This window comes from Nesoenas mayeri (genome assembly GCF_963082525.1).
Source record: "Nesoenas mayeri genome assembly, chromosome: 10".
NCBI classification, from domain to species: Eukaryota; Metazoa; Chordata; class Aves; order Columbiformes; family Columbidae; genus Nesoenas; species Nesoenas mayeri.
Window position 1 is genome coordinate 22,019,795 of NC_137560.1, and position 24,107 is coordinate 22,043,901.

Here is a 24,107-nt window from a genome sequence, read left to right on the forward strand (position 1 = left end):
CAAAGAACTAGACGCTGCATGAAGTCTGACCAGAGAGGTTGTCACCTTGGGCAAGATGCATTTGCACATGAGATGAGGTAACGTTTGCATCATATTTATGGTTATGGCAGAGCACAGATACATTGCAATATTTTGATTGCTTTTGCAGATGGGATCAAATTGTCCCTTAATCGCATTAAAGAAATCAGGTTACAAGCCGGCTGCTGTAGCACCATTCCACTAAGATGATTATAAACAATTTGGTCCTGTCTGCAAACGCCTTAATGAAATGGGGAAACTACTCAACGTAGTTGAATTTGCAGTGTAGAAATGACTCAGTCTTTGGTCTCCTGCTCTTCCCAGTAGACAAGACCCATCTCTGGCTCTTGTAACTTCCCGCAGCACTGAAGGTCACAGGGTAGCGAACCCCCCTCCACCCTCCCCATGCTCTGGCTGGAGTTCTTCCTCTGCTGCCTGGCAGCAAGTGGAGCCCCTGCCACATGTGGACATTGGGAGAGCTGAGACACCCTAGAATGATCATCTCTGCTCCTCTCTGGCTCCTGAGGTGGCAGGAGCTGAGCTGCATACAGGTTGTTGCCACCACCACTGTGTCCACAGTTGCCCTGCGGGGTGTTCTTGATCCCGCTCCCGCTGTAGAGCGGCTGCAATTCCCTGGCAGACAATGGGAAATCAGTTCGCTATGCTTGAGTTTTTCCTGGCTGACCTGAAATCCTTGAGCTGGCCAGAGCTCTCACTCTTTCCCTGCCCAGCAAAGGTCAGCACAGACTCTTTGGGCTTTTGCTGGCGCGTCTTGGCAGCACCTCCTTGTGTTCTGCATGGGATGGCTGGTGGAGGTCAGAACTAGGAGCCTATTGCAAAAGCCAGCGTAATGCCAGACCGTGGAAACCACAGAGGGTTTATTTAACAGGATGCTTCAGACTACCGAGTGGTTTTGTTTGTTTTCTTCCCCCAAATGTAGTTTCTAGTGCGAGAAGGTCTATTTCAGGAGCTGGGACAGCCTGTCCCCGGGGATGTCCGCTGCTCAGAGCTGCGTTAGACACCAGCACACTGCCCTGGGAAGGCTGGAAGCTTTCCAGGAGGGAAATCAGCCCTTGCTGCGCGGGCACCCGGCGTCCCGGGCAGCGGAGCTGCGGCCCCAGCTGGGACCTCCAGCCACAACCAGGAAAGAAATCACAGAACTCGCATGTGCTTGGCAGATGTGCGACTGGGGCCAGACACCGGCTTACTAGACAGCCTTAAAAACCTTTTCTTGTATGCTTCATCTTCACTGCAGCGCTCTGGGGCTCAGTTCAGTCACCTGAAGATGTGTCTGGAGGTGAGGCAGGTATCTCCCCTTTTTCTTAATGCTGTTTTAGATGCTTTTGGCCACACGAGACCTAAAGATGCGGCAATTTCTGACCTCAGGATGTGTAAAGAGGGGGAATCAACTTTCAGGTGCTACCAGCCCGTGGCATCTGCACAGGAGGCACGTACACGGGATTGATGTGTTCCCGCTGTCTCGGAGCAGGATCCGCGCGCAGCACCGCTCTGCGTCGAGAGGAAATCACAGCTTATAATATTCAACCGGTTACTAGAACCCCCACCCACCCCAGGTTTAATATTAGAACTATTTTTCACGTTGAAACCGAAATAGCACAAAATATGGGCTTGCTGTAATTGTTGTTAGATTATGTGTCACCCTGATAAGATGTAACAAATATTTTCCTACACAGCAGGGCCCGTTTCCCTGCGAGTAATGGATGGAGAAACTTCTCACAGCGTGCAGGCAATCGGTCGTAAAACTTCGCTTAGAAGATTAATGCGTTAGGTGCAACCTTTGTGGAAAATAGGGAGAAAAGAATTAAAATAATAGTTTATTCTTTCACGTTTAATATTAATAACCAAACTTATTTGGTGGGAATGTTCCTGGCTGCCTGTGCCTTCCCACTTGAAGGGGTAGTTTTGTGCTAAATAAGTATTTCTATATATTTTTAAAAGATCCTTCATCGGGAGCTGTTGTATGTGGTGCGGTGGTTCTTTCAACAGAACAATTTTTATCGGGAATATGAAAGACTATTTTCATGGGCAGAGCTTTGACATCAATAAGTCTGCCGGACGTCACTTAATAGGCCAGATAAACATTCACTCACCATTTAGCGTGGAAGGATTTTCCCTTTGTATCACAGCTTTATGTCTTTTGTAGACACTAAATGGCTGTTAGAGGGATGGGACGGCGCTCCCGTGCAGCGCAGAGACGGGGCAGGGGCTTCTTGCTGCTGTCCAAACATTCATGTGCAGAAGGGAAAACCAAAGCCCGTCTTGTTGGGAGCTGATTTGCACCGAGTCGGGTCCCCCAGCAACAGAACCGGGGGCTCAGGAGCACGTCAGGACGTGACAACAGCCCTAGAAGGGCCAGCGCTCCGACACGGGCTGCAGCCAACTTGGCAGATCTCACGATGGTCTTCATGATGAAGTAATAAATAGATACGTATATTTTTAATGGCTCAAGGTGTGGGAAAAATGGCAGTTTAGATTGATTGCTGCTGCTTCCCCCTCCCGTGTATTTTGAGATCTTGTTTTCCTTCTCAAGTCAAGTTCTGCGCCCGCAGTCGGTCTCAAGTGACAGGTCCCATCAGTCACAGAGCTGGGCTCGGACAGAACTGCCTGTTTTCAGCATGTGGCACCCAAATTTGCTTCTTCCTCACTCTTTCCGTGCTCTCTGGGCTCTGGCAGCCCCTCCAGCTGGAGTTTTACAGAGAATCACTTGTTTTACTACTTGTGAGAACAGATATTTCTTCCTGGGTTTTACAGAGCTTGAATTTTGATAAAGAACACTTGGTAAGCAAAGAAATAATTGGTTTGCCAAACAAAGAGTTTCTACCTTCTCTTGCCTACGGTGGGAAGGGGGGTCTGAAGGTCTCGGTGTTCCAGGAGGTCCCGCCCTGGTCGGTCTTTTGCTGCTGTGTGAACAAGGAATTTCTTGGTAAAAAGCCAACGTTGATTGGGACTTCAAACAGATCTGGTATTCAGAGTTATTCAGGGCTTATTCAAACTCCTTTCTAAATTGATCAGTTAGATATTTCAGGAAAACTCAAAGAAAAATGGCACTTAGGTTCTGAAATACTGACATTCATCATTGCCAGGGAGGACTTTCAAACTGTGACAGGGAAAAAAGGTGCAATTTCAAGCAGGCAGCAGCTGAATTCACCGGGTCTCTCTCCGTTGTGCCACAGGACACACCATCCTGCTGCAGTAAAAGGAGATTTAGAAGCGCCGTGAAAATTAGTCTGATGGTAATTGCGACCAATTGGAGTCAGTAACAGAGCGGCGTTTGAGGTTTCAAAGTAGGGCTGCTCCTTGGCCAAAAATATTCATGGATAAACGAAAAAACATTCCTTAAAAACCTCTTGTCGCTACTGTTTAGTTGCAGCCGTACAGAAAGTAGATGGGTTATTTAAAATACAACAGCTAATTGGGGCTGGCTGACAGAGTGCTGCTTTGTACTTTGAAGAACGGGACAGGTTTTTACATGGCTGAGATGGTAAAATGTGATCAAACATCATTAAATCCAAACCACCTCGCTCTGCTTTCTGTCCCCCAGCAGGCTCTGCTGTCCAGCGCATCATCGTGATGTCCACACACTCTTGGGCGCAAGGAGACACAAACCTCCGGAGCAGCGGGCGGTGAGGACAGCGGTTTGCAGCAGCTGGATTCCTTTCACAGTATCACAGTATGTTTGGGATTGGAAGGGACCTCAAAAGGTCATCTAGTCCAATCCCCCTGCTGGAGCAGGAATGCCCAGGTGAGGTCGCACAGGAACATGTCCAGGTGGGTTTTGAATGTCTCCAGCGAAGGAGACTCCACAACCCCTCTGGGCAGCCTGTTCCAGTGTCTGTCACCCTCACTGAGAAGAAGTTTCTTCTCAAATTTAAGTGGAACCTCTTGTGTTCCAGTTTGATCCCATTACCCCTTGTCCTATCATTGTTTGCCACCGAGAAGAGCCTGGCTCCATCCTCGTGGCACTCACCCTTTATATATTTATAAACATTAATAAGGTCACCCCTCAGTCTCCTCTTCTCCAAACTAAAGAGACGCAGCTCTCTCAGCCTTTCCTCATAAGGGAGGTGCTCCACTCCCTTAATCATCTTTGTTGCCCTGCGCTGGACCCTCTCCAGCAGTTCCCAAGTTCTTTCCTAAGAAGTTGATGACTGAGCTCATGCGTTAGTTTTACCAGTGAGAACTCTGTGATTTAACAAGGAAGCTTTGTTGTACTTGATCCATAGAACCTCTTAGGACACTAATTAAATACCAGAGGTGTTTTCCAACTTCCCCCCCACCTTTTATTTTTATATAACAAAAAGGCAAAAGAAATGGCAAAGCCATTGGCAGCGTCTGCCTGCTGTGATCCTACCGCACTCGTCCCGGTGTGCAGAACAGCCGACTGGCCGTGCAGGACTCTCATTAACATCAGCAAGCTTCTCATTAACACGTTTGATGAGCTAAAAGTATTAATTGAAAACTTATCTTCTTCAATTTGCAGCTGCTAAAAAGAAAACGGGTGTTTAAAACTGGGCTGCTGTGGCAAGTTATGGTCTCTTCCCCTCCCACTCTGCCCTAAGAACTACGCCCATGTAAGTAAGTGTACATGAAGTCTTTTAAATCACTGGAAGTTCTAACAAAGAATGTGAGGTGAGTTATTTTATAAAGCTACTTTTTCTTTTTCCTGGTTCATCTATTTACAGATTTGTATTTAGTGTTACAAGGATCTTAATCTTTAAATCATTTATCCTCAGGGTGCTGTGGAACAATCCACACTCTATAGAACCAGGAAGCACATTCTGTGAACAAGAGACTAAGGCGAAGTTCATACAAAGTCTGTGCAGAGCAGGGTTTCAAACCTTAATTATTGGGTTATTCTTTTCACTATCGTTCTAACTTTCACTTTTACACATGAATACTCAGACATTTTTAGATTGTGATTTTTTTTTATTATTATTTTTTTCTGATCTTAGGTGATCAATAAAGTGGGGGCAGAACATTGTGGAAAAACTGAACAGGATGGACAGGAACGTTGATTCAATCTGCTTTGTGAAAACACAAAGAAAGGGTAAGTAAGTTACTCCGGAAGAAAGGCTTTAAATAGGGCTATTATGTATTTCTGCATTCTCCCTCCGAAAATGAAAATCAAGACCTACCAACGAGAAAACACTTTGGAAAGGTCCACTTACCATTTCTTTGCTGTAGGTCTATTGTTATGTTGCCAATCCATTTTACTCATGTTTGGCTTTGTTAATTCCAGCTGCTGTACGTGTTTCTTTAGGCAGGTGAACACCCAGGGCAAACACAGGGAAGCTTCCAATATTCGTGAAATATTTTATTAGAAAGCAATCCATCAAAGGAAACTATCTTAAAGCAACATTCCTAAAGAAAATAGACTGTTCTTAAACATCAACTTTAGTTAGAGCTCTCCTGTAATGAAGAATAAAGACAAAACTGATGGGTCAAGAGCTATTAATTTTATATATATGCTCATAAAAGGGAGACTAAGATGTTACACAGACATCATGGTGCATCTTATTATTGATAGTGAAACGGGAACACTTGATTGCTAACTCTGGTCTGACAAAGCAGTCCAACTCTTAAATATTTTTCAGTCCCCAAAGAGACAAGCCATTAACATTTCTCATTCAGCAATTAAACCAGCCCTGGGTGAGGGTTAACGCCACTTCAAAGCATCTAACGCGATCAACTCTTCATTTCATGTACTTCTCCTGTTGTTCAGCCAAGATTTTTGCTGAGGATTTGGCGTCGTAGAAGAGTTCATTGATCTCTTCAATGTGCTCTTTCTCGATGCTGTCCTTGCCATTGATCTTGGCCAGCAGGTTGGCCGGGGTCAGTAACTGCACAGCGTACCTGCGGTCAAACGGGGAAAATTACAGTTCAGTGGAGGCCGGTGGACTGAATACATGTATAAAATATCTGCAAGACCCTCTAGCACGTACATTCTATGAATGAAGAGGGTCACGCTTCTTTTTTAATGTTAGCATTGTTCTTAACATGACTTTATGGGAGAGGCTTGTCTCACTTCAAGACTGATTATCCTACTGTGTTTTTATCCCAGTCGTATTTAAGAGCAAAGCCAACCCAGCTCAACTTACCTTAAGGTTGTCTTGGTACCAATTTCCCCTAAATGGTTTAGAGATTCTTCGCTGATATTAATTCCTTCTGTCTGAGCACGAAGTTTTATGATCTGTTGGGATGAAGAAGCGAGATAGCAGCCTGGATTAGCAAGTGAGCACGCTGTGCTACTTAGTTTAGTACCTGGAAACTGTCAGCTTCGAGATGAGATGTGCGGTACCACGGGATGGCCTGGAGTTAGCCCAGTGTAACTTACCCCTGAACTAGAATTTGTAGAGTTTGAAGTCTTTGAATAGGCAAATATAACATTGAAAAATGGAAGAGCACAAAAGGCAGGTAAAGTAACACATCTGGACCGTTAACCCTTCGTGACAACTCTGCACGGTTAGCAAAGTCTGTCTGCTAATAAAGAGCAGAAAATCAGAAGTTATACAAGAAAACAAAGTCTGCAGGAAGCGGCAGCCGGAGTCCCGTGGGCAGCTACACCCGTTAGTTAGTGAATTGTGCAGCGTATCGCTGCAGCTGCACAGCAGAGCCCTCCAGAAAGCTACGCCCTTCCCTTAGCAGCTCACAACACACTTTTTATTCAATTGACAAGAAGATAGTAAAATAAATCAAAAAGTTACTTTCTATGATTCACCTATTCCGGCAAGAAGAAGAAAAAATCACTGAGAAGAATCTAATCTTTCAAGAACAGTCTCAGGCTTGTACCAGTCTGAAGATCTTTACAAAGTTGGAGAGCAAGATATCACCAATAAGCCTGAGCATATAAAGCTGTAACAAAAGTGGCACAAGTCTCTCGGTAGCCCGTATTACCAGCTGAGTGATAAGGGGCAGACTGGATAATGATGTTGTGTTGTAGTGCTGAGATAACTCTGGAACTGCAAGCCTCATATAATACAGGTATTTTTCACTTTGGCAGCTTTGTAAACAAGATATCAAGAAGCGCTCGTTTAAATTAAAGCCGTAAAAATGCGCTAGGGGAGTCAGGGTAGGGAACGGAGTAAAAGAGAAGGGCTTGAAATGGCAGGAAGTTTTGCGCAGCTATTAATACTGAATATTGGCAATGCTGCTGCAAATTGCAATTTAAATGTGAAGTTTTCTTTAGTATTGTTTAGATCACTCAAACGTCAGTTTCCATTCATTCAAATACTGCTTCTTTTCCCCTTCTAGAAACAAGGTATCTTGAATGCCACATGTTTAACAACTTTTTAAAAATAACTTTTTATCTTCCTGAAGGATTGGGGCTCAAGCCATTAACCCAGCACATGCGCATACATCAATAAGTTGCTATAAAATAGGAAGTGTTTATACATCAGGAACAAAAAGCCTCAGTTATAACCTGTACTATCTAACAGCAGGCACACATGCAAAGAAGTTTGATTACAACAATACCTGACTAGAACATGGATAAAAGTGAATTCTCTCCCTGTTCTGGTTGCAGTGAAGTAACTGCGGGTCTTGTTCTCCCAGCAGAGCGACATGCTGGGATTTCTGCTTTATCAACACAGAGAGAAATATTCTGAACTGCTTATGAACAAACGGACAATTCTTGTGCTGATAAATCAATTGTGAAAGGCCCAGGCGAAGAGTCTCACACAGAAACATCAGCACTGAAAACTTCTTCCTGGCGTGAAAGAAAAACCTGAGCAAAAATAGGGGAATGAATTTATGGACATCTTATTTTTCAGCCTCCTCAGTTGTATGTAGTTAGAAACCAACGTGAAGTGTAACAGCTCCTCCTCTTCTCCCAAGAGGAGTGGTGGTTCAAAAGCCTTAATTTAAGGGTAGATGACATTATATGACTGTAGGAATGTGATTTATGTGACATAATGTCTGGGCTGTTTTTAGCTTTAGGAAATGCTACTGTAAACACTCCCTTTGCCCCTGGGCAGAGTGGAATCACAGCACTCACCCAGCTCTTCAGAAAACGAGCAGCTCAGAAAGGTGCTCGTTAGCAGCGTATTATCTGCGTAGTAATACAGCAGCTAGGCAGGTATTACACAGAACAACCTTAACAAAGAAATAACTCTGAGGGCATCCCCCTAACTACACAAAATTCACATATAGAGAAGTTCAGACAGTGGTCTCTGATATCTCCAGACTGACTAAAGGTCACGCTTTAAAATTTGTTTTGTATACAAACAAAACATAATTGTACTATTAAATCACCGGGCTGCTTTTACTGTCATCTATACCATAATGCTTTAAAATGCTCTCTTAGGTGCAAAAAAAATCATCCTGAGAGCGGCTCACAAGAGCCGCACGTGCAAAGCCCCTCAAACCAAGTGAAATGAAGCTTTGCGCCTCCGTTTATATTCGATAAATGCCTCGGCTTCACCTTGGCACGTATCCAACAGCAGGAGACTATTATCTCGTGACAACGCTCTCCTCCATTGACACTATCTCTTAAATAATACAAAGAATTGACATGATATACCATAATGCCTTCTGCATTGTGTCACTCCGCAGCATTGAGACGCTAATGAGGGGGATCTTTGACACGATGCATCATAATGGACCCAAGTATTATAATCGATACACAATACAGCGTGATGGCCCCACAGGAAAAGTTTCAGGCATTCAGAAGCGTATCTCCGCGACACTCACTGTGCTTACATTTCCAAACTCGACTAGGAGCATGGAAATCCTCTCAGCTTCAGGAGACAGCTCGAGCAGGTTAAAGCTACAGTACAAGCATGGAGGGAAAAACGCAGCGGGTGACGTTGTGTTCCGCAATCCCTCTCATCTCCTGTGTGGAGAACGGCCCGAGGTCTGGGACCAAACGTCCCAAAACGTGACACTTCATCTCATACTGACTTCAGTTATGGGCCCCTCATCGTAAGGAGGACAATGAGGTACTGGAGAATTCAGAGGAGGAAACAGAGCTGGGGAAGGGGCTGGAGCACAAGTGTGATGGGAGCGGCTGAGGGACCTGGGGGGTTCAGCTGGAGAATGGGAGCTGAGGGGAGACCTTCTGATCTCTGAACTGCCTGAAAGGAGCTTGGAGCCAGGGCGGGGTCGGGCTCTGCTCCCCAGGAACAAGGGCCAGGAGCAGAGGAAACCACCTCAGGTTGCACCAGGGGAGGTTGAGGTTGGATCTGGGGAACCATTTCTTCCCCAAAGGGCTGTGGGGCACTGGAACAGGCTGCCCAGGGCAGTGCTGGAGTCACCATCCCTGGAGGGGTTTAAAAGGTGCTTAGACGAGGTTCTAATGGACATGGCTTAGTGCTAAAGTTAGGTTAGATTATGGTTGGACTCGATGATCCTGAGGGTCTTTTCCAACTGAAATGATTCTATGATTCTATGACTGGAAAAGCACTACCCTGTGGGAATCTGCAAACTCTATGGAAAGAAATCCGTGCAAAAACAAAGGTCAGCTAACAATTCGTGCTATTTCACGCAAGTGAGATGTGGCATTCAGCTCTAGATACACTCACCATTACAGCTCATCAGTGGGTGGAAATCAGAGGGACTGCACGCAGATTTTAACCACTTTACTGGAAGCGGTTACTCCAGCAGCATGCATTTAGGAAGTGGTAAGCTTTCTGGCACAAACCCTGGTGACCACAAAGTGTCAAACAGCTCTATAGGAGCAGAATATTCAGAGGCGCAGCAGTAATCTCAGTAGATTAGAACTCCAGGGGCTTTTTAGAATTGCTCTTAAAATGCTGCACCTACCTGCTTCATTTCTTGGGGTGTATACAACATGGTGCGGATGATCATCACTCTGTCCAGCAGGTCCAGCGGAATTCCATGAGGAGACACCACATCCTCTGTGCCTCTGCAGGAGAAACCAGAGAGATCAGATACTAGTCTGAGTTCAGTAAACTGATTTTACTAAAATTACTTGTGACTGCACATCTACTAGTTTACAATTCTTGTGTCTTCCCATAGACACACACTCCAGGTAGAGACAGGAAACATTCTGAAGTTCATACTGGACAGCCCAAGTGGAACAAATACTATTTCTGGAGCTCTTAAACATATCACTCAGAAATACCTAGAGGTGGTGCTTTCCTTCATGTTTACACTACACTGTATTACAATACAGTCTTATCTAATGATGCCTTTGCAAAGAGAGCGCTGCAATATCCACCTTAAACGTTTCTGAAGGGCTTAGCACTTCACTTCTAAGCAGAGGAAGATTAATACCAGATGAGCCACTAAGAGGGAAAGGAAGAGCTGGTTACACAGCTGAATTAAATAAATTCACAGAGTAGCAATCACTGCTAATGACAGCTTGTTTAGACATAATTAGAGCTAGACCACAAATTAGCAGTAGGATTTAAGGAAGGATCTGAAAGAGGAGAGCACTTCTACTGAATGTGCAAAGAATGCATTGTGTGGGGGCAAAATATTGAAGTGGAGGCACGAACTGGAGTGGAGATGAAAAACAAGGTAGTTGGCAAGACTACAGAATCACAGAAAGCCAAACCAACAGAGTAGGAAATAACGAAGGGTAGGGAGAAGCTGAACATGCTTTAACAGTGAGAACAAGAAGCTTAAATCTGATGCACAGAGGACAGCAAACAGCAAAATGATCCAGAAGCAGAAGGAAACTGTAACATTAGAGGTTTGTAGCCCTGGTGCTTTTCATGTCCCTAATGTGCAAGCAACAGATGTGTTGAGGTATCCAATGAGAAAGGTAATTGTTACAGATCACCCAGGAAATAAGACAATTCAGAAGCTGTTGGAGAAAGAGGGATGTGTCAGTGGAAATAAAAGGAGGAATTCCATTCTGCTTTAACTCAGCCTGGCATTAAATGCTTGTCCCAGCGAGCAGTTCTCGAGCACTAACACACCTTGTAACCCAGGGATTATCACCGTTGACAGTATCAGAGACAAAAGCCTCCAGATGATAACTCTGCTCATACAGTTAATTTCTAAGGTTCATGGACAGATGCAACCTGGAAAATTCAACTTTAGACGTCATACCTGATAACGCAGTTTCCGCGATTGGAAGCAAAGATGACAATGGGGGAAATGGAAGATTCCAGCGCTCGGTGCAGGTATGTGAAACATTCAATATCCAGCATGTGAACTTCATCTACAAAGAGTACACCTGGGACCAGCTCTGCGATGCCCTGATCAATGTATTTATTTACCACCTTATTTATCTCTCCTCGAAGTTTGTCTGAGAACAAAAAGAAACAGTTGTTCTGCTGGTGAACTATACATCTGTCTCAAAGACTTTAGGTAAGTAAAATTCTTACTGAATTTTTTTCATGGTTTGGAATCTTAGTGCCACAGGGAAAAGCATCTGTGACGTTAAAATTCTGTGGCATTCACCACTGTATTGGGGAGACATCTGTGCAGCCAAATATTTCTAAACTTCTAGCATTTAACTGGGGTGCTCTGTTCCCTCACATGGCCTGTGAAAAACTATGATTTTGGTGGGTGGGAAGTCAGTCAAACCTCAATTTAAAACATGAAACATAATGAGGTTTCCAAGCATGGCTGAGAAGAACGTCACTGGAAAGATAAAATATTGCTACTGTATTTGAGCAAAGTTGTGTTTAACAACAACAAAAAAGGGCTACGTAAGTTTCTGTGAACAGATGGATCTCAAAGCTCTGCAAGATGTTACATTGATAAATCTGCCATTAGAATAAGCAAAGTGACCTCTGGAACAGATGAGATACTTCAAAAGCCCACCATTCCAGTTGGGTATTGAAACAGACTTTGATCTAAATTTAGATGGTCACTTACTGAAACATCATTTCTTTCAAAGCAAAAGGAGAATTGATCTTCCTGTCGATTTTTTTTTTCCCCAACAATCTGTGGGTATGAATAGCAGCAGTGCACTTAGAGCAACGAGTCAATACGCTCTAGAGGTGTCTAAATCAAAGCAAGGCTGGAGTCTTTAGAAGTCATTCTTCTACTCTACACAAGTTCAGTGTAGTTGCTTCTCATAAGCATGTGTCCTAACAACTTATTAGATTTGTTTTGTTGTTCAGTTTGATTCTTTGTGCAAGTGTGAACCTCACAGTGTCTGGCAGGAGTGTTTGGAGAAAGGGGATGGCATCTCAGCCCTTTCTCCCCAGGACAGGTGCATATAGCACAGTACATATTTTATCACTCTATGTGTGAACTGATAACATGTTGTACTGTTTCCAGCCCTTGCAGCTGTATCACTGCTTTTTGAAATCTGAATATTTATGAATAAATATTATGTAGGCGTTCACTTAGAGACGGTGCATGAATAACCTTATTTTTAATCATTTTCTAACTGCTAAATCTACAGCTTATGTTGGTCTAAAAATACCACGCAGGATTCCTACCAGTGATTTCAGTTTTCTTTGGCTTCATCAACTGTCCCATCATAGAAAGGATGTCTTGCCCACCCTGGGAAAAGAAAGTTACAGATCAGCTATGAGGTCTCATAGTAAACACAAACCATGAGAATTTTATAAACCAGGAGCTGGTTAAAGAAGTTGTTTCTTTGATAGTTTTTATCAGCAGTGGTTGATAAGTTGTCAAAAGTCAGGTCACTTCACTGCACCAGTATTCTAAACATAATCATTTAGCTACCTCCTCACCCTTTCTTGAGCCTCATTCATTTCCAGGACATAAAAAACCAAAATGAGGTAACCTCTGTTATAAAAATTGTCACATAGAAGCTCACAAGGACTAAAATTCTCAGTGAGCAGAGACGTGGATTGCCTGTATGCACAGTAGGTGTTCAGCCTGTAAACACAGCAATGATTATGCTGAGTTTTAAATGTTTTGAACACCTTGATTTTTATCCTGTAAATTATTTTGTTGGAAAAAGGATGTTTATTTTGAAATGGAGTAGGTTAAGGGCTTGTAGTATCATATTGTAGAGATGTCAAACTTTAACCAAAGATACTATATTGTCAGTGGCTTTTGTTTATGACATAGATGGAGTTCCCTCAATAACTGCACGTTAAGATACAGCAAGGAGTAATTCTTCCATTTTCGATTTTTTGCTGCGATATGTTCCGAGCTGTACCGAGTCACAAAGAAATTTAGACAGAGGTTATGAAACATTTCTGAAGGAAGCAGGGACATCAACCAAATCCACAGCAGTCAAAAAGACTAAAGTGACCTTTTGTCATAGTGCTTGCAGCTTCCACTTCATGGCCACAAACCCATAAGCACAAAGGAAACTAAATTAATCTGTATGCAGAACTTTTGATAAATAAAATCATGCCAATCTGGCTGCTGCTGCTACCTCACACCTGTAGGCAACTTTCCTTCTGGAGAGACACCACTAATCTCTTTTCTTGGTCAAGAGGAGCAGCCCACACTGCTCTTTTTCTGCAGGGGATGAGGCACAATGGTGGAGGGAAGGGGAGTGCTAGGTCTAGATTAGGCATTAACTGTGAAGGTAGCGGATCTCAAACATCCATGTGGCTGTTCTCTGCAGTGTTGGGAAAGACTGGCCTCCACAGGTAACACCTACAGCTATTCCTATCGTGGTATCTTTGAAGGTGATTTAGGACAGCTCAACTTTCTACTTCTTGATTATTCCAGTGCCCATCACATCTACATCAAAGAACTTTTCTGTAAAGGCTTCATCTGCAGAGTCGAATACCTGAGGTCGAGCATTGGCCACATCCAAGTCATGCAGGGTGACATCCTGGATAATTTCCTTCTTTTTGTGCACGTCACCCTTTGGCAAGGGAACATACTCCTCAGCTTCAAGGTCAAATTCCGTAGCATAGATATCACACCTGCCTTGCCTCTGAGGAGAAGCAAAGAAGAGAAACCCAGGTATAGAATAAGTTTTAGTGCCAAAACCTTGAGAGACATGAACTTGATAAAGGGTTTAGTTCACAATTCCAGTCCTGACAAGCTTCAGCTGACAGTTCAGACATCCCACCCTGCTTAGCAACAGGCACACCCTATCTACTGATCAAAGCTCAAAAACTCTGCTGAAAAGCACCTGATATTTTCAGTTGTAAGAATATTCCACTCCTCTCTCCCCTTCTTTTAACCATACATAATTCTTGCTAAAGGACAAATCCAGTAGATTAACTAGAGATTGGGAGAACTGTTCAGAACTCCTTTGCAGGTAGGTGATTTATTATATGATACAAAATATTATGCTCATCCATTAAACAGCAAGAATCGCTGTACACTGCTTTCTAAATCAGATATGAAAAGAATGCTAACTAATGCAGTATTCCCTTCCATGTGTATATATCTTGTGGAGAAAATACCAGAGCGATAAAAGAAAGATTAAATACGCTGCACATGTCAGCCTGAAAATGGCTAAAGTTGCTTTGGATTTCCCCTCTTCCCTTAAAGATGTCTCGATCTTACAGAAAAGAAAACTCATCCAGACAGCATCAGTGATAGCTTCCTCACCAGATGACCTTAATTGTGAACTAGATGACCACGTTCTTTCAGTGCAAGAGAGAATTTTCTCTACAGATAAGGAAAACACCGGGCTCTTCTTAAAACTTCCATGTAACTATTTCATGTCAGTTAAGGTTAATAAATCAGAGCCTTCTGACAAAGGCAGAGAAAGATCTGCAAGAGTCACACCAGCATCAAAATGCAGAACTTTTCTTTTACCTTGACAGCTCCACTGTTTGCTTCGATATAAATAACGTCACCGGTTTCCACTCGCTCCTTCTGCAAGCTTTCAAATATGCTGGGGTCCAGCTGGAAATAAGCAAACATCGCAGTTGGTCAAAACAATTCCATATTGTTATGGTAATCAAGGAAAAGAAATGTGGTCTTAAAGCTCAACCTCACCAGGCAAAATTAAACTGCAACTTCCCCCCAGCAATGCCTCTAGGGTTTTATAGAGCTGTAACACTTGGAGTAGCGATAAGGAATAAATCTGAAAGAAGATGCAGAGAACTGACTTTCTTACCAAAAAGTCCGCTGGCTGAAGGAAGTGACGGTAAGTGCCAGAAACGTAACGATAACGATACCAGTCACTATCACAAAATAAGCCTTTGTGTAATGCGACAATATATATATACCTAGGAAGCAGCACTTCTCTTAATTTCTAGAAAAGCTTTTATAAAAAAATCTGGCTATAGCATTGAATTATGCTACTTGATTTCTTTATTTTTTATTTAATCCTCTGTGGAGCTGCATGAGGGAGTGTGGATATGGAAAACATTAGACACCTTTGTTTCTCTCGGTATGTGTTTATTCACTTTTGCTCTGCATTTTGTTTTCAAAATGAACAAATGCAAGATGATTCTTACCAACAGAGACAGCTTTCAGTTCTCTCCTGCTCTGACAGGGAAATTGAACGACATGGACAGAGACTTGTACAAGAAAACAAAGGGAAAATGGGTCTGAGCTGGCAACGTACCAGCTCCATTTCCAGTTCTCTATCAAATATTCACTAGAGTGTATTTCCCCGTGTAGAAAGAAGGGATGTGACAGAAAGAACAATTTCTACTGGAACAGGCAAGATTTCCCAAAACCACCCTCAAAAATTCAGTTGAGAATGAGGAAAACAAAACCAAGACCTTTCTCGTATGTTCATGTCATGAACGTGAATTTATAGCCAGGGTCAGAGCGAGTGTATCACAGACTGAGCCAGATCATAGCTCAGATTTCCAACTCTGCTGTTTTTTCTGTGGTACTGGTAACGCTGCAAAACGGAACCAGGATCTCTTCCTACTGCCCTTTAGCTTGTTGAAGATGTACAAGTGTGTGCTGCCAAGCAGAAAAATTACAGGGGCTGCTAAATGAGCAATGGGTTTATCCCCGATTTCTATTAGTAGGAGACAAGACTCACATTCTAAATATTCTACATTAAGCAGATAAACGTATGCACTGAGGAATAGGATAAAGTTGTCCAGCAAAAGAAAACAACCTCCTGGCATCCCTGCTCTACAGAGATGGGGATCAAGAGCGTGAAATGGAAATAAGTGCTAAAAATGAAAGATTCAGACCTGAAATACTTCCAGAAATTGTTGAGTTTCTGCCATACATACCTTCAACTGTTTGGTTCCTTTCGCAGTTTTGAGTCCTATAATTACGTGGCTGATGGTTTTGCCATAGCCCCCCATAGGATTTTCAGTCTCACATGGAGTGAGTTCTGTGACTTCTCCTTCATAAACCTCCTTGGTTTCTTTTATCCTCAACCCTGCAAGAAATCCAGAATAGTCTTGAGTACACAAATCAATGGCTATATACACTCCAGAGTCTATGGCATTACTGCCAACAGAATGGAACATATTATTAGGCTACATGACATTTAATGGTTATTTGTTGTTTTTCAAGTAGAAAGACGAGTTATTGCTCTGTTCTTCAATATTATGTGAGAGTATTCATCCTGTGTCATCAGAACGGAAGTTCAGCCCAAGTTCTGCCCTGCAAAACAATTTATTAAATTCTAGGAAATTATTTTCTTCTGTTTGTTATTATTAGTTCTTGAAGCAAATGTCAGTATCTTCTCTCTTTTCCCTCCCCCAAAGAGAAGATTTGCTTGATTTGTTACCCTACACTGAAGTCAAAGAAACAGATTATCTTCTGAAACTAGTGACACTAATATAACTGCGAGTTTTACACAATTTCTGGACCATCAGAAAGCCATGCAAAGTAAAGAAAAAGACAGGAGAAAAAAGTAACTTCAAAGAAAAGTTTACATTTCAGCAGCTAAATTAAAAATGACAAATTGATTCCTTGGTATTGTGTTAGAATCTCGTAAAATTAAGAAAAGGTTAATGTATAATTTGAAACATTTTTTCAAGTGAGTAGCAGGAGGTGAGATAAATAACATTTAGCAGAAACTGCTACAATGCTACAATTTAAAACTATTTCAAAGTAGCTGACCATGACATCCTTATTTTGTTGTTCTTTTGTACAGTTGAGCAATCATCATCGTATCTGAGTATCTTTTATTCCACACACAACTATTGTAATTAACTAAGTTATTTTAAATTGATGAATAATACAGAGCTGAAGTGGTTTGGAGCTAAACTGTTCCAAAGAAAAACCACTATCATCACCACCACCACTACAATTACACAGACGTTCTAACTACATAAAAGTTCAAAGAACCCACATCTGAAGAGACTCTATAAAGTATTTTATGAGACACACATGCCATACTAAAAATAATGAATGGGCTGTAACAAGATATAAGGAAGTCATCCTGCCCAGTCTGAGGCTATTGGGACTTTATAAAACTTTCCTTGTTCCGTAACTTTCCATTTTGCTTTGAAATAGATCAGACACTTCACCAGTAATCTTGAGTTGCTGATAGGGGAATATAAAGAACTGACAAATATGAGTCTGTCTCCCTCTACTGGACCCAAATTAAGTCCAGGATCTGAAATGTGAGAAAAGGTTAATTGTATATAACGTAAGTTCTTGGTAAGAAATGTTTCCTTTATTTAGCACTACATTAAAAGTTCTACATAAAGTTAATTGCAGTATTTTTTAAAATGTTATTCAGGCATGCCAAAACATTGGACAAGAAAATTAACCTTAGAGTTCTAAACCTGACCTAGAGAAGGCTGCATCGCATAGGCTGCATATCCAAGGAACGTGAAGGAACGTGAAGCAATATGGGAATCTATACAGTAAAACTGCTGGTGCCAAGAAGTCGACATTCACAGGTTTGTTTTTCCTTTTTGTTTTGCTTTTAAACTTGCAGCACCAGCTCTCTTTTGCTCTGAAAAACTGGAAGCCCATTTGTGTATGGGTTATATTTTGTATGCTGCTAAAGCACATCTTCTAGTTTCATTTCATCTGAAATGAATCCAATTCACATGCTCAGAGTCTGCTCCACAACACAAACAAAAGCCAAGTCAGCGAGGACAACCTAGAGATTTCCTTCAAAATCATGCCTCTAATCTAAACTAACGAGCTCATATAGATGTGCCTATAGAAAATATTTACAGTTGAACATGATCTGAACAAAGGTAATCGATGCTTTGGACCTGCTGCTGATTATCCTTTGTTGTCAAATTAACCTGCATGTATCAGCTACGAACTTCATTCTCAAAAGAGCTCTTAGACTTCAGCAGGGACATTTCTTAGTTACAAATCAGAGGCATGAGTCCAAGAAGGTAATTATGGGCTATTTCATGCTTTGATTCCATAGCACTATATGGAGTTAAACAGTGCTTGTTTGATTTACCGGCAGTTACAATTTGGAGACCCAGGGAATAGATACGCTATTTAAGTGGCCATTCCAGTAGTTATTTTTTACTGCAACTGAGCTCTAACATTAGCTACTGTCATCATCCTTCCAGCTGCTAATGAGCTCTACACAGGATTTATCTCTCTGCTGAAGCTTTTTTAACCCGTGCAACAATTCCATCTTCTCATTTCCCACTCCGTCCTTTTATGTTTCTTAAGTATTACAAACTCTCCTATACCCCACGTAGTACTTGGCCATGAGACTGTCAAGTCTGGTATTAAGAGACTCCCAACAATAAAAATTCTGCCAACTTTGAGCCATTCCAGTTTCTTCCCACAGTGATGGGTCCAAACCAGATTCTGTTTCCAAGAAAAAAAAGTAAAATATTGATGTTAACATCCCTGATTATTTTTATACATTGAGGTGGCTAAACCCTCTGAAAGTAAAATGCACAAGATGAGCAACAGATGATGCATACAGAACCTGCTAATTAGGAATCCTGCAACACCCCCCTCAAAAAAAAATATCCAACTAACAAATAAACCCCCCCCCAAAACAAACCAAACCACAAAAAAAAACCCCAAACCTAAATTGAATACTTTAGGTACTGTTTGGCATACGAACTGAAGCTTCTCTTGCACACAGTCACAGTTGACATAGCACTGTGCATGCAAAATAATTTTAAAAAGAAATAAAAATAAAAACCAACAAAACCCGCACCCTTGTAAATTATTTATTTACTAGACAGGGAAGCTAAAACATAACTGAGATTTAAACATGATCAGAAAATGCTCCATTATGAGAAATGGTGATTACTAGTCCTTCAAAATATTTCAGAGTTGTTTTTTTTTTTCACAGTGATAAAAATATTCAATAAAGGTTGTGTTATGAAAATGTGACATGGAATTCAACAGAAAGGAATAAAAGAAGTTCCATCTTTCATTAACACCAATATTTGTTTAGAAGTGTCTCTCTGTTGACATTTGGGGAATGCAGGGAACTAACAATGTAGCTGGCTGTTAAACCTTGGGGAGTTAAAATACCGCTAGCACTGGAAATGACAACACAGACGGCACAAGTTTCATCTCTTGGTTCAGGTTTCCGAATCTCTGACAGGGACCTTCATCACATCAAGGAAATTTTGCAGACTGCTCAGTCTCTGGCTTTCCTCCCCCAGGCCCTGCCAGATTCATGGTAACCAGAAGACCAGAGACTACTGAGAGTTGCTTTCTTACAAAAGACACTGGAATACTTTTGTTTCATTGCAGAGCTGAGAGAGTCCTTCACCGCACTGCCACCAAATACTCAGCTGAAGTCCAAGGGGAAATGTGGTGCAGAAACCAGGAAAATTAACTGTTAATATGTTCAGTGCTAAAATCAGTTAGACTATCTTTAGCCAGCCCTCTTACAAACAAGGGCCACTTCTAACTGCATTTATCAGCTGTCAGCAGCAATCGTATGAGAGATTTTTAGATACTCGCTGAGGTTCTGCTGCAAATTTAACCGATTTACATCAAGCTCGTAAAAGCACTCTAGAATTGAGGAAGACATTATGTTAAACTATTTGTTTTGCTGGCATAGAACTTTCTTTGTGCTCGCTGGAATATTAAGTCAGGCTAAGATGCCATTTGGGAGCTCCTGATTGTTTGCTTAGTGAGGTGAAATCACTAAAATAAAAAAGGAGAGCATTTTCCTGCCTGTAAGTATTTCTGCTAATGTATGAAACTAAAAATACCTTTTCCTTCAGCTTTATCCAGAGTCATAGGCAAAACCAGGAGAATTTGCAGTAGAACAAACCATAATACAACAATTAAATTATGGTTTATAAACAGTAAACCTGACTCCACTAAGTGTGGAAGAGATTCACTAAATCAAGATCAGCACTGAAAAAAGAATATACAATAATCTGAAAACCACTGTCACCAGTGGTTTTCTTTTTTAGGTGACTGGGAAAAAGTAAAAGAAGTATAATGCTAATATTTAATTATTCTGGTTTTCTGAAACTTACCAATCGCACGTCGGAAGTTTTCCATTAGAACTTCTGTTTTCTTGATCTCGGTGGAATAGACCTCACTTCCAACCATAGGGCAAAAGGGAACTTTACTTCCCAGTTCCTGAGCAATAGCTAAAGCCAAAGCAGTCTTAAAAAAACCAAACCAAACAAACATACGTTAATTTTTGTTATAATTAACAAAGGATTCTTTCTGCACAAAGTTAACTTTCCTCATCACATGATCTTCCATGTATCAACTACCAATTCAATATTAAGAATATTCTGACAAATATTTCTCGCATATAACAACCCTCCTCCCCCCAAAACAAGTTATAGACACATATAAAGTGACTTTTATCAGACTTATGAAGCACCTTAAAGAAACAATACTGGGCATTTGAATTTGACATGCGATACAAACGCAGAAAACCTTAAACAGCATTGGAAAAAAAAAATAAAGCAAAAACTACTGAAGTTTTTCATATAAAATTAGCTCGTAAGACTCTCTTTCAAGGACCATATTATCTACATGTGCCTGAACACACCACTGGATTCTGCCAGTGTTGATGACACGGCAAAAATCGAAATACAAAGCAGGAAACCATGTCAATACACTGATGAAAAAAATCCCTGTAGATGAAAACACTATGGAAGCACTACCTTAAAATGGTTTTGATAACAAACTAAAATACAATAAGATTTGGGAATGCTTTATTTTGTATAAAAAAAGAGAATAATAATACCTTGCCAGTTCCAGGAGGTCCTGCCAACAGCACAGCTCTGCCTGCCATCTTCTTGCTTTTGATCAGTTCCACTATAACCCCACAAGCCTACAAGTTAAATAAGTATTTACATTCTTAACACAAGTATTGCTATAGTATCTTTTGTCCCAATCTCGTTAAAAGTGTTTAGAACTATTAGGTTTTGTAAGCCCACTAAAAATAAAGAGGATTTCAATTTCACGCACACAAAGAGGGAGGCAAGATAATAAAAACATACTTTCTAACATAATTTTATATGACAGAAAAATGAAAAAAAAAATCACAGACAATAAAACTGAACCTAAGAGCACAGACAGACCGCTTTCCCCCTCCTGGAGTTGCACGTGTATGTAAACGTTTAAAAATAAAGCAGGAAATGAGTGTTTGACTTTCAGAACGCCACCGCAGCACAGGCGCCCGTCCAGGGGCGACATCGGGCTGGAACGGAACCTCCAGCCCACACCTGCACCAAGTCTCTTGACTTTTCGGTGCGTTCCGTTGCCTTTGATACCCCAATTTCTGCGACTGAACCCCGGGCGCCAGTCCCTGCCCTCAGATACGGGAAGAGCCGTGATTAACCCCCATCGCACAACACAGGAACGAGCCCAGGCTGAGACTTTCCCTCACTAACGGCGCTTATAAAGCCCCCCAGCGCAGATCGGAGCGGGACCCCGAGGCCTCCCCCTCAAGTGGGGAAGAGGCCGCAGAGCCCCGGGGGGACCTCGGCCTGTCCCCCCGCTCACCTCCCGCGCGTTCTCCTGCCCCACCAGCCCGGCCCCCGCCGGCTTGGCGGTGCCGCTCTCATCCAGCCCCAGCCCCTTGACATGGCTGTGGGCGGCGATGCGCTGGGTCTTCGAGGTGCTCTTCACCTCCTCGATCTTCATGGCGCGGCCGGACCGTCCCCAACCGCCCGCTCTCCCCACACGCGGCCCGCGCGTTACCAAGGCTCCCGGCGCGCGGCCGCCTTCTGCCCGCCCCGCCGCGCCATTGGCCCTTGCGGCGGCGCTCTTGATTCTTATTGGACGCGGCGCCTGCCTGTCACCGATGCGGTGCACCTTTTCTTAGGCTCCGTCCGCTTATTTCCGTGTGCGGCGCCTGCAGAGGGTCCGGGCGGGTGTGGGCGCTGCGCTGGAGATGGGCCGGGGGGGGAGGGGGGGAGACTTTGTGGGGAGGCGAGCACACGTCCTCCCGGAGAGGAAAAGCAGCTTTTCCTTGTTCGCAGATTCCTTGTTTGTAGCATGGAGGGTGCTGGTCTCTTCTCACAAGTGACAAGAAGAGAGGAAACGGCCTTAAGTTGTGCAAGGGGAGGTTTAGATTGGAAATTAGGGAGCATTTCTTACCAGAAGCAGGTGGGGGCATTAGAACAGGGTGCCCAGGGCAGTGGTGGAGTCACCATCCCTGGAGGGTTGGACAGACGGAGACGAGGTTCTCAGGGACATGGGACAGAGCCAAGGGGTGGGTTAACAATTGGATTCGATGACCTTGAGGGTCTCTCCCAACCAAAATGATTCTGTGACTCATGGAGTGTGTTTTGGGGCTGGAGGCAGCGCCTCTCCCTGGCGCATTGGGTGCTCAGTGCCCTCTCCCGTCCTGGGCCCTCGGGCTGCAATGTGAGCAATGATTTCTGACAACCTCTGCTGCCTTTAGCTCGCAAAAGTAAGTTGAGGCTTTAACACATGCTGTACTTAGAGCACATGATCCTCTTGAGCTTCGACCTTCTGAAATAAGGAAAAATACTCCACTTTCTGAGCTGGGAGTTTGATTCCCTTGCAGTCCTCACCCTTGTTTCCCCAGGTCTGTGTCTCTACAGCTTTTAGGCTGTTACAGCGCCCAGCGGTGATTCTGCTGCACCTTGTATGTGGTGTTTAAATGCTTGAGGTGGAGATCGCTCACAGTGAAAGTTTAGAGGGGATATGGGGATCTCCCTTCCCCAAAAAGAGGGGACTTGTTTTCCATTAATATATAGTGTTTTCTGTGTTTAATAATAAACTATAGCTGTGTCTGCAGCACTTGAGGCTGATGGATTAGCGGGGTGTGATGCAGGACTGTTGTCTGTGCAAAGGGACGGTGCCATTTCAGATTCCCAGTGCGCTGCCAGGGGGAACTGCAAGAAATGGTCCAAGCCAGGTGAGCGGCTTCTGGGAAGGACGGGAGTTATGGTGCAATTTGTAGAGCCAAATGAACAATATATATGCTATGAATTCCCTTTTTGTCTAAGTGCTTCCATTAGTTTTGTTATAAATGTCATTTAGGAGAGAAAAGTCTTTGCTGTTTCTTTTTCTGTTAACTGTTCTGTCAGTTTATATTTACATAATGTAGTTTAAAACTGTACTTACAATATAATTGCACACATATGTAGTTCAACAACTTTGTAAGGGTATCCTATTATACAGCTGTTTAGCTAAGAATTTTTGAATCTAACAAATACAAGCTATCCTTTAAATAATTAAAAAAGCATGTATACAATTGGACTCTGTACATCCTCTCAGGGTCATATTAGTCACAGAAAACAAATGCTTAATATGGGCTGAACTGCACACTCTTTTCTTTGTAAAAGAGCAAATATACAACTTTGATTTCTCTAGTGCATTAAACTGCCGCGAGTGGTGTGGGGAAGTCTGGGCAGAGTTCAAGTTTCTGCCAGGTCTGGAAGAACAATTAACAAATACTTGTAAGAGCTCTGGAGGTGGTGATGCTGTTAACGAGAGCTCCAGGCTGGGTATGGCCCTGCTTTTGAGAAGTAATAGGTGAAATACGGAGTCTTTTAATAATTTAGGCTGAAATCTGTCCATACATTCCATGTTATCTTGTTTAATGTTGCAGCTGCCAGGGGGAACTGCAAGAAATGGTCCAAGCCAGGTGAGCGGCTTCTGGGAAGGACGGGAGTTATGGTGCAATTTGTAGAAGCCAAATGAACCATTATATTTATTTTATATATTACATATTTATATATTATATATTTATATATAACAATTATATATTATTATACCTACTTTAGAGATTATGGCATTTCAAAGACTATTAATATTTGCTTATTTCTTTTTGGTGAAATTCAATATATATATATATAAGCATGTAGATGGCAGGAATAGAGAATTGCTGCTAATCTTCTTTGTAACTTAGAAGAAGGATAGAAACATTCCAT

At 42.5% G+C, this 24,107-nt stretch overlaps 1 protein-coding gene across 3 annotated transcripts; it reads right to left on the minus strand.

The window, feature by feature from the left end:
- Positions 1 to 4,678: 4,678 nt before the first annotated feature.
- Positions 4,679 to 21,877, minus strand: RUVBL1 (RuvB like AAA ATPase 1). Of its 3 annotated transcripts, XM_080350720.1 has the most exons (13): positions 21,706 to 21,877; positions 20,945 to 21,031; positions 20,217 to 20,349; positions 16,053 to 16,204; positions 14,665 to 14,754; positions 13,679 to 13,828; positions 12,402 to 12,465; positions 11,056 to 11,254; positions 9,799 to 9,901; positions 6,138 to 6,229; positions 5,746 to 5,892; positions 5,208 to 5,331; positions 4,679 to 5,060 (listed from the first exon to the last, which is right to left on the minus strand). In XM_080350720.1, the coding sequence occupies exons 1-12, from the start codon at positions 21,844 to 21,846 to the stop codon at positions 5,250 to 5,252; spliced, it is 1,440 nt and encodes a 479-aa protein (XP_080206846.1). In that variant the 5' UTR covers positions 21,847 to 21,877; the 3' UTR covers positions 4,679 to 5,060; positions 5,208 to 5,249. The 3 variants fall into 3 exon arrangements, with proteins under 3 accessions (XP_080206846.1, XP_080206845.1, XP_080206847.1); XM_080350719.1 differs by having other exon boundaries at positions 4,679 to 5,331; XM_080350721.1 differs by lacking the exons at positions 4,679 to 5,060; positions 5,208 to 5,331 and adding an exon at positions 5,333 to 5,400.
- Positions 21,878 to 24,107: the final 2,230 nt, after the last annotated feature.

Excerpts from the sequence above, each read along its gene's own strand:
- RUVBL1 (XM_080350720.1), bottom strand. The coding sequence starts at position 21,846 with ATGAAGATCGAGGAGGTGAAGAGCACCTCGAAGACCCAGCGCATCGCC. Across the intron at positions 16,205-20,216 it reads AAACTTCCGACGTGCGATTG|GGTTGAGGATAAAAGAAACC; the intron begins GTAAGTTTCAGA and ends GATTTCTTGCAG. Across the intron at positions 9,902-11,055 it reads CGCGGAAACTGCGTTATCAG|AGGCACAGAGGATGTGGTGT; the intron begins GTATGACGTCTA and ends TTTCTCCTGCAG.